Below are 13713 nucleotides of genomic sequence, written 5' to 3' on the forward strand. Positions count from 1 at the left end.
AAATGTTAGCCCATTGTGTGAAGATTAATGAGAAACTTTTACAATACATCAGGCCAAGCCGCAAAACCCAGACTGTCAGATTGTCCTCTCCAAGAGTGAGTTAAGTAGCTGGCCAATCTTCCCTGATGTCAAATATTGTATTTTAATATTTAAGAAGCACTTAAGGATCGAAGAGGTACTTACAGCATGTCTCTTATTTATTGTGATGTGAGTGCAGAGTGCAAGTGTCGGCTTTGAATGACAAGTTGCTTGATTAATGCTAACTCCACAGATTGTCTAACCTGCATGAACTTTGTGAAAGGTTATACTTTGTCCAGTTCTGGCCAGACATGTGAGTTTTGTAGCTCTATAACACTCCAGCACGAAGCACTGATGCACTGAGCTATTACTCGCTGCCTGGGCCCGCGAGGGTTAAACTCACACAGCCTGCGCCGCTGGAGGAGCCCGAGTGAAATCAGCCCCTGCAGGATCCCGTTCACAAAGGCGCCGGCCAGCACGCACGCACACTGTCAGCAGGTGGAGGAGACACACCAGGAGCATTCCCGACTAACTCTCAGGAGCTCTACTTGTTGATTCGCTTCCGGAGCGGTGCACAGGGCAGACTGGACGTGTTGATTCCTGCAAAAAGCACTTATAGTTTTCAACATGTCGGTACGCGGCTCATGATGCCTCCATCAGCTCCCAAAAGAGAGCCGAAGAGCCGGAGAGCAGTAACAAGTTTGAACGCGTTTAGTCTCGAAATGTTGCTGATGCCGCTCCTTGAGGTGAATCGGGATATAAAGAAGACAGGTATGCGTTACGTTTATTTCTTTGTCGTGTGCGATCCTGTTTTAGTTTGTGGTTTAAGTCTTATAAGCTTTGTGATTTTGTAGCGGAGTTCGAGATGCTGTGTCCTGTTCGTTTGGCGTAGCTGGCCATCGTTACAACATGCGCGAGTTCCACTTTCAGCTCATGTGGGTTACTTTAAAATATATATATGTAAATGCAGTTTTGCTGAATGAGTCAGTAGGCATGTTTGACTAAAGGGATAAAAAACAACAACTTTATATCTCAATTATTCCTCTTTTGATAATAACTTGTCGTTATGTAAACCCCGGAAAACCCTGCACTACTGTGAGGACAGTCCACAGAATGGTCTTAGAGGATGATACAGTGTGTTATGAGCCCTTAATCAAAGTTGATAATCGGCATTAGCCCAGCTTAATATCACTCCAGAGAACAGTTCAACAACGTATGCTCATAACAACACCTAACACAAGTGCCTTTGGGCCGAGATTGATAGCTGAGACGTTTCAGCACCGGATTTCGTGGACAGCGAAAAGACGGCGGTCCTGGGAGTGATGGACGTTTCAGCACCGGACAGCGCTCGCAAGTGGAATCCAGTTTATCATTGACTCCGCTCCCCCACCCCGCCATCCTTGTCAGCAAGAAAAGCGGCTGTACCTCTTAAAGCTGATTAAAATATCTATTTGGTTCTCTGATGAGTGGATAAACCACCTGACATTGCTATTGTAGGACACCAGCAGTGCCCGTTCAGCAGCACCCACATTAATTTCCCCCCCTTTTCTTCTTCTTTTTGTCAGGCAAAAGAAACGAAAGGGGACCCTGATGCGGTCATCTCCAGGACCATGTTCTTTTAATCCACCATCCTGCATCTTCCAGTGTTTTCAAGTGACCCAGTGACTTGAGTGAAGATGATCAAAACAGGACCTCGGTTGGGCACCACGCTGCCGCCGGATACAATTGACATCATCCGCAGCAAGACCCACTCCCGCCGGGTGAGACTCAACGTTGGGGGTCTTCTCCACGAAGTTCTGTGGAGGACTCTGGATAGGCTGCCCCGCACACGTCTGGGCAAACTACGAGACTGCAACACCCACGACTCTATCTTGGAGATATGCGATGATTATAGCCTGGATACCAACGAGTACTTTTTCGACAGACACCCCGGCGCCTTCACCTCCATCCTCAACTTCTATCGCACTGGGAAGTTGCACATGATGGAGGAAATGTGCGCGCTCTCATTCAGCCAAGAGCTGGACTTCTGGGGCATCGACGAGATCTACCTTGAGTCCTGCTGCCAGGCCAGGTATCACCAGAAAAAGGAGCAGATGAACGAAGAGCTCAAAAGAGAGGCCGAGAACATGAGGGAGAGGGAAGGAGAGGAGTTTACTACCACGTGTTGTTCCGAAAAGAGGAAGAAACTCTGGGACCTCTTGGAAAAGCCAAGCTCATCATTTGCTGCTAAGGTAGTGTGCCACTCAGCATTTTTTTTTCTTACAGGTGTTCACTTTGGCACAGGAGATCAAGTGAAAGTAGTGGATACTGAGAGATTGTGGCATTAGCAAACAGCCAGCAAGGCTTCTGTCGCTTAAGTTTTAGATAATCGTTTCTCCATATTTGGATCCTGACGACGGGTTTAATTTTAGAAATCTTCTAAAGACAAAAACAACAACAAACCAAAAAAAGAGAGGACGTGAATACCAGTTTAACATCCAGAAGCTGGCGTAAATCTCTCTTTGGGACTGGTTTGATCTAATGTCTGACTTTCTTTTGACCTGAACCAGGGCTTTTAAGCTGTCACTCCCCGCAGCTGTAGCACAGAGGGCAGAAAGAATGAGCGATGGATAGAAAAAGGTGTTGTTGTGCTCAAGAGGTGAACTTCAAAGCTGTCTGCAAAGTTGCTTATTCATCACTCTCTATTCAAATAGTATAGCTGTGGAAACTAATTTTGTTAGCTGTTCTCTGATCAATAATCTAATGCCAACCAGGTGCGCTTTCCTTGGAGAAAGCGCCGGATGCTGTGTTCTCCGGTGAGTCAATTAAACCTCCTTTTGTCTTTTAGCATGAAAACATGACAACTTTCATTATTCCCCTTCACAGGTTCCACTCTAGTGTCTCCCGCGGTAATTACTGAATGTTTGTTTTAAATGGCAACAAAGAGGATGAAGAGTTTCATCAATGTCATAACTGCGAGAAGCCTCCATGTGCACATTATGTATTTTTAGACATCATCACACAACACCTCCTCCTTCCCACTGTCACCCCTCTTGGCTTTATTAGCCACCTCTGTCTCATTTCCAGTTTAGTATTCAATCTTCCAGCTCATTAACAGGCTCACAACACAGTGCAGGAACAAGAGAAGTGCGCTCCTCTGGATCGATGGATGTTGTCGTGTTAACAACTTTTTTAAGTGAACCAACTCGCCAAAGATGTGACTGAATCAGTATTCAGAGTAAATGTTAAAAACAAAACCGGTTCCATGTTAAAGTGTGGCTTTTTGTGAATTCTGCAAATTCCTGTTTAGTGTTTATTTCATTACTAAACAGGGTGAAAAGGAGGTTTTTCCAGACTGAATTTACTTCCTTTTTTGTGTCATCTCAAAATGCCTGAAATATATCTGGTAGACAGGAGAATGCCTCCCCTATGGAACAGCTCACTAAGTATTTTAGAAACAAAAGATCTCATGGCAATATCATTACTCAAAGAAATCTCAAACACCTCCTTGAAACAGGGGTTCCTGCATAATTTATGTAACTCGTCTATTCAAAGAACCTACTCTATCTCTGACCTTGAATTTCTGAAGCTCCTAATTATTTGTCTTTAATATTCAGCCACATTGCTCAAAGAAATTATGTCCCATTATGACACCACCCTCCATTTCTATGCCAGACCTTCTGTCAACACTGGAACAAGCAAGCATTCTTTGTTCTTCATGTCAAATCCCATTAACAATGCAGTTTAAACAGATCATGTTTGAAAACACAACAAAATCTTCCTATCTCCAATGAAATGTTTGTCACTGAGGGTGTTATAATTTTAGTGTCTGGCCACATATTTGTGACGATGGCAAAAATCTGTAAAGATCTACCAAGTTCATTTTGATGAGTAGCAATTTCTTTCTTTCTTTATTTACAGGTGATAAATAACAGCCTTCCCCGACTCACCAGTTTAGCAGGCACTCTTTGTTAAATGTTCACATAGAAACATTTCAATATTTATTAGCACCACCCTTTACACTTATTGTTGAGACTGCAGTATTTAATTATAACTGAAAGCCATGTTAAAATATCACAACCTCAGCAACTGCAAAATCATTTTTACATTTACATTTTTACCTGTGATTACTTATTAAAATAGTTTGTTCCCATTTCTTCAGATGACTCTATGTAAAATGCCAAATATCACAGTTTGACAGGCATAAAATAGTGTATTTGCACCAACAAGGTGATTGCCAAAGAGTTATTAGCCAAAAATTTGGCATATCTCAGCACGGTGTGCAGTGTTGAGAAACCTAGACAAATGGAGGACAAAAAAAGAAGTGGCAGGGCTAAAAAAAATCGAACAAAAAAAGACCAAGAGGAGATGAAGAGTATATGAAAGTCATGTCCTTAAGAAAATATCCAGCAAAGACCTGACATAGAACCTGAAAGATGCACCTGGCCCTTCAGTTGATCATCTACTGTTCAGTGAAGCCTCATCAGAAATGTTCTCAGTGGAAGGGCAGCTGCCAAGAAGCCATTCTTAAGGAAGAGAAACAGGTAGAAAAGGCTGAGGTATGCCGCATTACACAGGACCGCACTACAGAGTAAGAAACCCAAATTTCAAATTTCATTGTACAGAGGAGGTCAGGAGAGAGAGATGTTTAACAGTAAGTGTCTACAGCCATCTGTTAAACATGGCGGGTGAAAATATAACAACTAAACTAAAAGAGCAACTCAAAGAACTAAATAAAAATTAGCTACCAGCCTTATATGTTATATTCCACACCTTGTGAATGTAAACAAATTTAACAGGTTTTATTATTATATTAATACATGGAATAATAAACTTGAGCACAGTGAGACTAAATGTGAAAATAAATGATTGAGTCTGAATAAACTGAATCAGCTTCTATTCACTGCTAGTTATAAAACAGAGATCAGAAGCATGACCAAATACTAATTGTTTACATTGCAAATTCACGCATTACAAATTCATGATAAGCTTGTGACATTGTCCACAGCACAATTATTTATGAATAATCAGTTCAATCTGGCATTCGTGTGGAATATTTGAAAACTATTATACACAGGTTTCAAAAAACATTTTGAAGCATCATTTCCAGCTCATGTATTGCCTCTAGGTTCTTTACATGCATTACTGTACTTTTCAACACTGGTACATGACCGTTTTCCACTAAGGCTGTGCCATCGTGCTTGAATTTATTACACAGCCCAATAGTTTGAAATAGGTGGATAATTTATGTCCGTCCGTGCTTATACTAGTATATAGCACTGAGGTAAACACATAAGAACTGTACATGATGAAGACTGTATATACAATTATGGGGCCCCGAAACATTTGAAGGAAAGCAGCTAGAGGGTAGTGGGTGTTGCTGAGACAAATAGAGGCTTTACCTTATGGGGTGTACAGAAAAAAAGTCCAACTGAGGCTAAATAGCAGCCATTAAATGCAATCTTGTTCCTAAAGCTTAATTGAAAAGTTGCATCAGTGAAGTGGCTAGTTCCCAAACACATACTCTGCCTCATTTATTTTTCAGTGCTGATTAATTTTTTATTGCACATTAACAATGCTTGACTTAATGCCAGAGAGACAAGGTGTGATTCAAAATGTCTATAGCCCCAGATGTCTTCATTCTGGGCCTTTTGGAGTTATAACCACCCCCGAGGTTATAACTCTTTCCCCCATTTTTCATATCAAAGCAGTGAAGGACACATGCAGCACTTCATAGTTTGCACTCATGTTTGGGAGAGTTATGAATAGTTTTGCAAACACTCAAGTCTGGATTTGTAATTGGTCCATCCTAAACATAAACTCTCCAGTAATCATTCCATCAGTAACAGATAAGCTCTTGTTGATACAGGCAAGAGTATACCGAATGTTGTAATATTTATAGTAGTGTGGCCTAGTGGCATGAAAGAGTAAGCAGCTGTGAATGAAATCAGGCTATGTAATACGGCAGATCCCAGGAGAGCTTCTGTTGCTCAGCTCTCCCCGAGGTACAGTTCAGTCTCAGAGGAATCATGGCCAATCAATAAATCACTAAGTCAGGATTTGGCATCAAGCAGGCCTTACTCTAAACCGTGAAACAGTTTTCTGAACATTTTGAGCCAAAAGTAGCTATTACCAATATAACAAGTATTTAGCTCAAGCAAATTTAATTGTTTGTTAATTAATTGAATTCTTACTAAGTAGTTAGAAATAATTAAAAAAAACATTTTAAATGCCTTATTTTTATTTGAATCTGCAAGCAACAGGCAGTATCAGAAGGCAAACATATATACTGTAAGCATAGACAGAGCTACGTTAGCTACCTAGCTTGGTTAGCTTGTGCTAATGCTAGTGCTGATCTAATTATTGCTATCAAAAACACAATAAATAATGATAGAATTTCACTACAGCAGCCTTCTTGAACTGCTTATACAGTTGGACACATAAGTCATAGGAAACCATAGCTTTTTTCTCAAATAGTTGTTTTTAAAAATGCTCCAAAAGGCACCGCCACCACAAACACGTTCAAGAGGTCAAATTTAGCAACAGTTAGCGTTTAGCTACCTACTCGTGTCAGCGTCCACTATCATTCAGTTTGGGCATTTTGATATGGGAGCAAGCTTGTAGTGGCCGTTCGAGGAACTGTACTTTCAGCCACTTTGTCAAACTCATTGTTAAGGGTACAGAGGAGGTTGTTAAATGTCGTCTTTGTGGAGGACAGAGTCAAAGGATATTTCATAAACCATAATGATTATTTTCAAACTTAATGCGAGCAGCTGCTGATAGCTGATGCCATGTTAAATTTCATTTAAAAAAAAATGGGGCACATAAAATCTTCCCAAAACAGCCTTTTTTTGACACTCGCACACTTGAAATGTAAGTCCCTGTCTTCTCAGCGCCTTTCGGTGTTGCCTCTGTACACACTGAAGCTGTGGACCAGAACAAGATACTGAGCAATAAAAACTGACACTTCTTTCTTTTGCCTCAGCAGAGGCTATTTGAACTAATTGCATGGAAACATCTCCTCCCAGTGAGCCAGAGACAACCATGACTAGAGGCATTTAACCGAACTTCTTAGCACACATCAGATATGCCCGACTTACTTCTCTGTAAGCACTTTGCTGTGCTGTTTGTGAAGTCTGAGATCACTCTGTGTGTCTGAGGCTATTGGCTCAGAGCACTGTGCTCTATTACCTGCTGCATATTCACCCTACACGGCTCGCCAGATGACTTTTCATACGGATGGGAGGAAATCAGTGGCAAATACATTAAGATATGAAGTATACTGAATTTATTTAAGAAACGCTCTAGGAAAGCCTAAGATGTATGACTTCCCAAGGGCCATTGTCTGCTGATACTGTTGCCCTGCATGAGGGAATTCACTCCACCTCCAGTAGTGTGTCACAGGGAGCGCAGGAGGATCGAAAGAGATGTGGCAGTACAGTAACGGTGACTCTGTTGTTGTTTTCAGCAGGAGCTTTGTAATGGAACAGAGAGCCGCCTCTGTCTCTGTGCAGCTCTTTCTCGCCCTACCTTGCTTGTGCTGTTTCTGTGTGTAAATATATGCTTAAAATCACACTTAGAGCTATAGAACCGTCTGCATTTTATGAGTTGCTTTCTGGAGTCGTTGCAGAGTGAAGCAGCTCTTCCATTGTGCTTAGGTGAGCTTTCAATAGCCATAAATCAATGGTACACAGTTTCACAGCTGCCAGGCTGATTGCAGTGCCATATAGCATTAACTGGGATAACACAGAGTCACGAGGTTCTCATCCTTGCTCTTCCATCATGCTCCCTGTCACACTCTCATTATTTAAATGCAAATAATCTGATCGGCATATAAGCAATCGTTATTGTGCAAACTATAAACAAAGATTGAAAGGATGCTATAACTGTATTACTTTTATTTGTGTAAATGGAAATAGATAATATCTCACAATCACACATTTAGGAAAATTCCTCTTAAAACTGGTGCCACAACACTAAGATAGAGTGATGTACATTTTTGTGCTCCCTTAGAAGAAATCTGGCTTGCGCTGTGTCAACTACACAGGCTCTAATTAAGCTGTGCTCTAAACTTAGGCATCAGCATTATTGATCTATAACAAGCCTTTGATGCTGTTTGATCAGCTGGCAGAAATTCACCTTAGGAAGTAATTGTCCCATCAGAGTGGCTGCTAATCTATAGAGAATATCTGCCCATCTGTGAGCCGCAGACATGTGGATTAAATTGTTTGTGTAGTGGTCGCAGTGTGTTCCATATGCATCTTCTGTGGTAAGCCTGAATGATTTAACAGAGACTTCAAAGCATTATGTTGCAAGCAGCACTTCCTCCTTGCATAAGAGCTAAGGTTTAGTTAAGGTGATTCTTGAAAGCTTTATTACTACTTTCTAGCATAACAAAGTTGAGATCTTGAAGAACTGCACTGTTCATGGAAGGAAAACCACGTTTCAAGGAGCAGAGCTTCTATAAATGGCTTCCCTCATTGATGAAGGTGCTGTGTTTCCAACATGAACACGCTGCTCAATTTGCCTGCCAGTATCTGTCTTCTCCTTCTGGACCTCTTTTATGGTTGGCTAATTATGTGACTATACAAATCACTCTATGCACAAGGCTGCTATGCATTAGCTAGTTTGTCCCATGCACTGGGTCATATATGTTTTCTATCTGAAGTAATGACATGTAAACCAGCATAATTAGTGTCACGAGCTGACAGCAGCCTAAGATTTCACACAACATGTTAATGAGTTCATTTAGAAACTCTGGTTAATTAAACACCTCTGGCATACGCTCGGTGTCTTCCTCGGCTCTACTCATTATAAGTGTGGGTTTTTTCCCATATTTATGCATCGCATGACTGGGTGTGAATGAAAGGTTAATAATTGCTAATCAGTGCTTGCTCATTACCATCAACAGTTGCAGCCACAGCCACCTGTATTCAGTTGAAAAGCTCTAAAAGCCCATTGTACACCAGCAGCTTTTTCCTGTCAGCCAAAAATAAACACTCGGTTGGGAAACAATGAGCCAGGCGTTTGGTGAAGGGCAAATGAAGAAGAGCGAATATTAGACAGAAACACGACTTCATCGGTGTCTGCTGGGAACTGGTGGCTGAAAAGTTTCTACATTAGCTTACAAGGCATTTCATTTTCAGTAAAAGCGATTCTTGACCACATGCCATACGGCTGAGAGCGGCTGGCCCGGGCTCGAGTCCGACCCTTTGCCTCATGTCTTCCCCCCTCTCTCTTTGCCCCTGCTTTCCTGTCCTCTTCTCACTGCATCTCTCAAATAAAGCTGAAAAAGTAAAAATAATAATTTTCGTGGGATACAATAATTCAGTGAAGTGAGCAGGTAGAGTTAATACACTCAACAAAAATATAAACGCAACACCTTTGTTACTGCTCCCATTCCCCATGGGATGGACGTAGAGACCTAAAATTCATTCCAGATACACAATATAACCATCCCTCCCAAACAGTGGTCACAAATCAGTCCAAATGTGTGGTAGTGGGCACATCTGCTATATTGAGATAATCCATCCCACCTCACAGGTGTGCCACATCAGGATGCTGATCTGACATCATGAGTAGTGCACAGGTATACCTCAGACTGCCCACAACAAAAGGCCACCCTGGAATGTGCAGTTTTTTGCGCTATTGGGGGTCTGGGGACCCAGAACCGGTCAGTATCTGGTGTGACCACCATTTGCCTCATGCAGTGCAACACATCGTCGCATGGAGTCTATCAGATTGTCAATTGTGGCCTGTGGAATGTTGGTCCACTCCACTTCAATGGCTGTGCGAGGTTGTTGGATATTCGTAGGAACTGGTACACGCTGTCGTATACGCCGGTCAAGCACATCCCGAACATGCTCAGTGGGTGACATGTCCGGTGAGTATGCTGGCCATGCAAGAACTGGGACATTCTCAGCTGCCATCTGCCCTGAACAATGTGAACCATGATTCATCCGTGAAGCGCACACCTCTCCAACGTGCCAGACGCCATTGAATGTGAGCATTTGCCCACACAAGTCTGTTACGGCGACGAGCTGGAGTCAGGTCAAGACCCCGATGAGGACGACGGGCATGCAGTTGAGCGTCCCTGAGACGGTTTCTGACAGTTTGTGCAGAAATTGTTTGGTTGTGCAAACCAATTGTTCCAGCAGCTGTCTGGGTGGCTGGTCTCAGACGATCTTGGAGGTGAACCTGCTGGATGTGGAGGTACTGGGCTGGTGTGGTTACACGAGGTCTGCGGTTGTGAGGCCGGTTGGATGTGCTGCCATATTCTCTGAAACGCCTGTGGAGACGGCTTATGGTTGAGAAATGAACATTCAATGCACGGGCGACAGATCTGGTTGACATTCCTGCTGTCAGCATGCCAATTGCACGCTCCCTCATTGCTTGTGGCATCTGTGGCATTTTGCTGTGAGACAAAACTGCACATTCCAGGGTGGCCTTTTGTTGTGGGCAGTCTGAGGTACACCTGTGCACTACTCATGATGTCAGATCAGCATCCTGATGTGGCACACCTGTGAGGTGGGATGGATTATCTCAATATAGCAGATGTGCCCACTACCACACATTTGGACTGATTTGTGACCACTGTTTGGGAGGGATGGTTATATTGTGTATCTGGAATGAATTTTAGGTCTCTACGTCCATCCCATGGGGAATGGGAGCAGTAACAAAGGTGTTGCGTTTATATTTTTGTTGAGTGTAAATATTGTATTTCAGTAAAGGAAAGAGTGCTTCCTCCTACTTTTAGGAAGAAGTAGGCAAATGAAGGCTTCTGAAAGCTTTCATTACTGGTTTCCATGGAGGGAGGTGATCTACTACGCTACATTAGCTTATCACACAAACCAGCTGGGGCTCGCACACACATGCACCACACAGTCTAACTATATAGTACGTCTTTTTGTTAGACCTACAAAAAGCCATGTTTTATTTTTAGTACAATGCCTTAGCTTATTTTTCGCATGCTCCTCGCTGATGTAACTGGGTTTGTAGCTGCAGAAGTTTTCACTGATGCTGACATTTAAAAGGTGACAGGTCAATAGCAATGGGATGGAGGCATGACTACTTTAATGCAGAACTTCATTCATTATTCAGGCAGACTTGTCAGTAAGAGAACATCACTCAAGAAGATGCAGAGTGGTGTGGGGACCTGTGATACAACAGAACTTTCCAGAGAGTTGGATGTTTGAACCCAAACTAATTTCCTGCTACAGCTTTTTTTTTTTTTTACGCTACATTTGCCAGTGAGGTTTTCATTGCTCCCTTGGCGGGCTGTGATTGAAAAGGTCAGTTTCTAGCCACCCTCTAAGAAAAGACTGGCTAATGTCATGAAATTCTGTTGTCAGTCCAGTGCATTTCTTGTTTTTTTGACAGAAGATATATATTCCTGTGGAGCTTAAACCTGTGTAATCCGTCTCTGAGGCATTACAGACTGTTCTTTACATGACGCTCTTTGATGTTAATCCTCTGCCTTCATCCTAACTGAAGTGCTACACGTGTGTTAACTCACTCCTGTTCAGGTGGTGACAGCAGAAGATAAAAATGTTTTTTGCATTTCATCCTCAAGCACCTAGCTTTCAAACAATTGGTGAAGAAGCACAATGAAGTAACAAGGACGTTCAGGGCTCAACTGATTGGACGTCAGCATGACTTTCTGTTTTGACAGCTGCAGAATCCAGAAAATAAACCTTCCCAGTGTTGTGTTTCTAGAAACTAGCCTCAATATTAATGTGTAACTTAACCCAAGAAGTTAACATGTTGTTATTATAATGAAATTTTGGTGTGGTGGTCTTTTCCACGTAACTTGCCAAGGGACTGGAGATATAAATCAGCTTTAAACTCTGGGACAAAATATTAAATGTCCCTTTATTCAATGAAACCAATATATTTGTTAATTAACAGCTGTAAGCATTAACATCCACAGCTAAGCCCATAAACTGTAATCTAAATTTGGTGTGGTATGCCAAGTTTAGTTATAGCCCACTGATGGCTCTAAAAATGGTTGCACATTACAAAAAACAATCACTTATGTCCTGAGGTGCATAAAAAGCTGATGATTGGTCTAGCAGTGGGCTACATTAATATGAACTCAGGACAAGATGAGGTCTCAGACTAGAAATATGCATTTTTAGTGAAGAGCCCATTGTCACAGCTTTTCATTGACAACTTATACGGTTGCTCTATGACAACAACAGGATGTGCATTTCCCGTATGAAAGCTTACTCGATGTCTTTTTTCTGGTATTAAAAAAATATGTTTATGCCTTTCATGTGTACAGTGGGGCAAAAAAGTATTTAGTCTGCCACCGATTGTGCAAGTTCCCCCACTTAAAATGATGACAGAGGTCAGTAATTTGCACCAGAGGTACACTTCAACTGTGAGAGACAGAATGTGAAAAAAAAAATCCATGAATCCACATGGTAGGATTTGTAAAGAATTTATTCGTAAAGCAGGGTGGAAAATAAGTATTTGGTCACCTCAAACAAGGAAAATCTCTGGCTCTCACAGACCTGTAACGTCTTCTGTAAGAAGCTTTTCTGTCCCCCACTCGTTACCTGTATGAATGGCACCTGTTTGAACTCATCATCTGTATAAAAGACACCTGTCCACAGCCTCAAACAGTCAGACTCCAAACTCCGCCATGGCCAAGACCAAAGAGCTTTCGAAGGACACCAGGAAAAGTATTGTAGACCTGCACCAGACTGGGAAGAGTGAATCTACAATAGGCAAGCAGCTTGGTGTGAAGAAATCAACTGTGGGAGCAATCATCAGAAAATGGAAGACATACAAGACCACTGATAATCTCCCTCGATCTGGGGCTCCACGTGAGATCTCATCCCGTGGGGTCAAAATGATCATGAGAACGGTGAGCAAAGATCCCAGAACCACACGGGGGGACCTGGTGAATGACCTGCAGAGAGCTGGGACCAAAGTAACAAAGGTCACCATCAGTAACACACTACAACGGCAGGGAATCAAATCCCGCAGTGCCAGACGTGTTCCGCTGCTGAAGCCAGTGCATGTCCAGGCCCGTCTGAAGTTTGCCAGAGAGCACATGGATGATACAGCAGAGGATTGGGAGAATGTCATGTGGTCAGATGAAACCAAAGTAGAACTTTTTGGTATAAACTCAACTCGTCGTGTTTGGAGGAAGAAGAATACTGAGTTGCATCCCAAGAACACCATACCTACTGTGAAGCATGGGGGTGGAAACATCATGCTATGGGGCTGTTTTTCTGCCAAGGGGACAGGACGACTGATCCGTGTTAAGGACAGAATGAATGGGGCCATGTATGGTGAGATTTTGAGCCAAAGCCTCCTTCCATCAGTGAGAACTTTGAAGATGAAACGAGGCTGGGTCTTCCAACATGACAATGATCCAAAACACACCGCCCGGGCAACAAAGGAGTGGCTCCGTAAGAAGCATTTGAAAGTCCTGGAGTGGCCTAGCCAGTCTCCAGACCTCAACCCCATAGAAAATCTGTGGCGGGAGTTGAAAGTCCGTGTTGCTCGGCGACAGCCCCAAAACATCACTGCTCTCGAGAAGATCTGCATGGAGGAATGGGCCAAAATACCAGCTACTGTGTGTGCAAACCTGGTAAAGACCTATAGTAAACGTTTGACCTCTGTTATTGCCAACAAAGGTTATGTTACAAAGTATTGAGTTGTATTTTTGTTATTGACCAAATACTTATTTTCCACCCTGATTTA

At 42.5% G+C, this 13713-nt stretch overlaps 1 protein-coding gene across 1 annotated transcript in view; it reads left to right on the top strand.

The window, feature by feature from the left end:
• Nucleotides 1-612: 612 nt before the first annotated feature.
• The window catches only part of LOC308403110 (potassium voltage-gated channel subfamily B member 1-like), a 39823-nt gene continuing 26722 nt past the window's right edge, over nt 613-13713 (top strand). Inside the window, exons 1-2 of the mRNA XM_080892359.1 lie at nt 613-789; nt 1584-2249. Of these exons, the coding sequence (XP_080748485.1) occupies nt 1695-2249 (555 nt within the window). The 5' untranslated portion in view covers nt 613-789; nt 1584-1694. The remainder of the gene's footprint in view (nt 790-1583; nt 2250-13713) is intronic.

The sequence above is a fragment of the Rhamphochromis sp. 'chilingali' genome, assembly GCF_963969265.1.
Source record: "Rhamphochromis sp. 'chilingali' genome assembly, chromosome: 9".
Lineage (NCBI taxonomy): Eukaryota > Metazoa > Chordata > Actinopteri > Cichliformes > Cichlidae > Rhamphochromis > Rhamphochromis sp. 'chilingali'.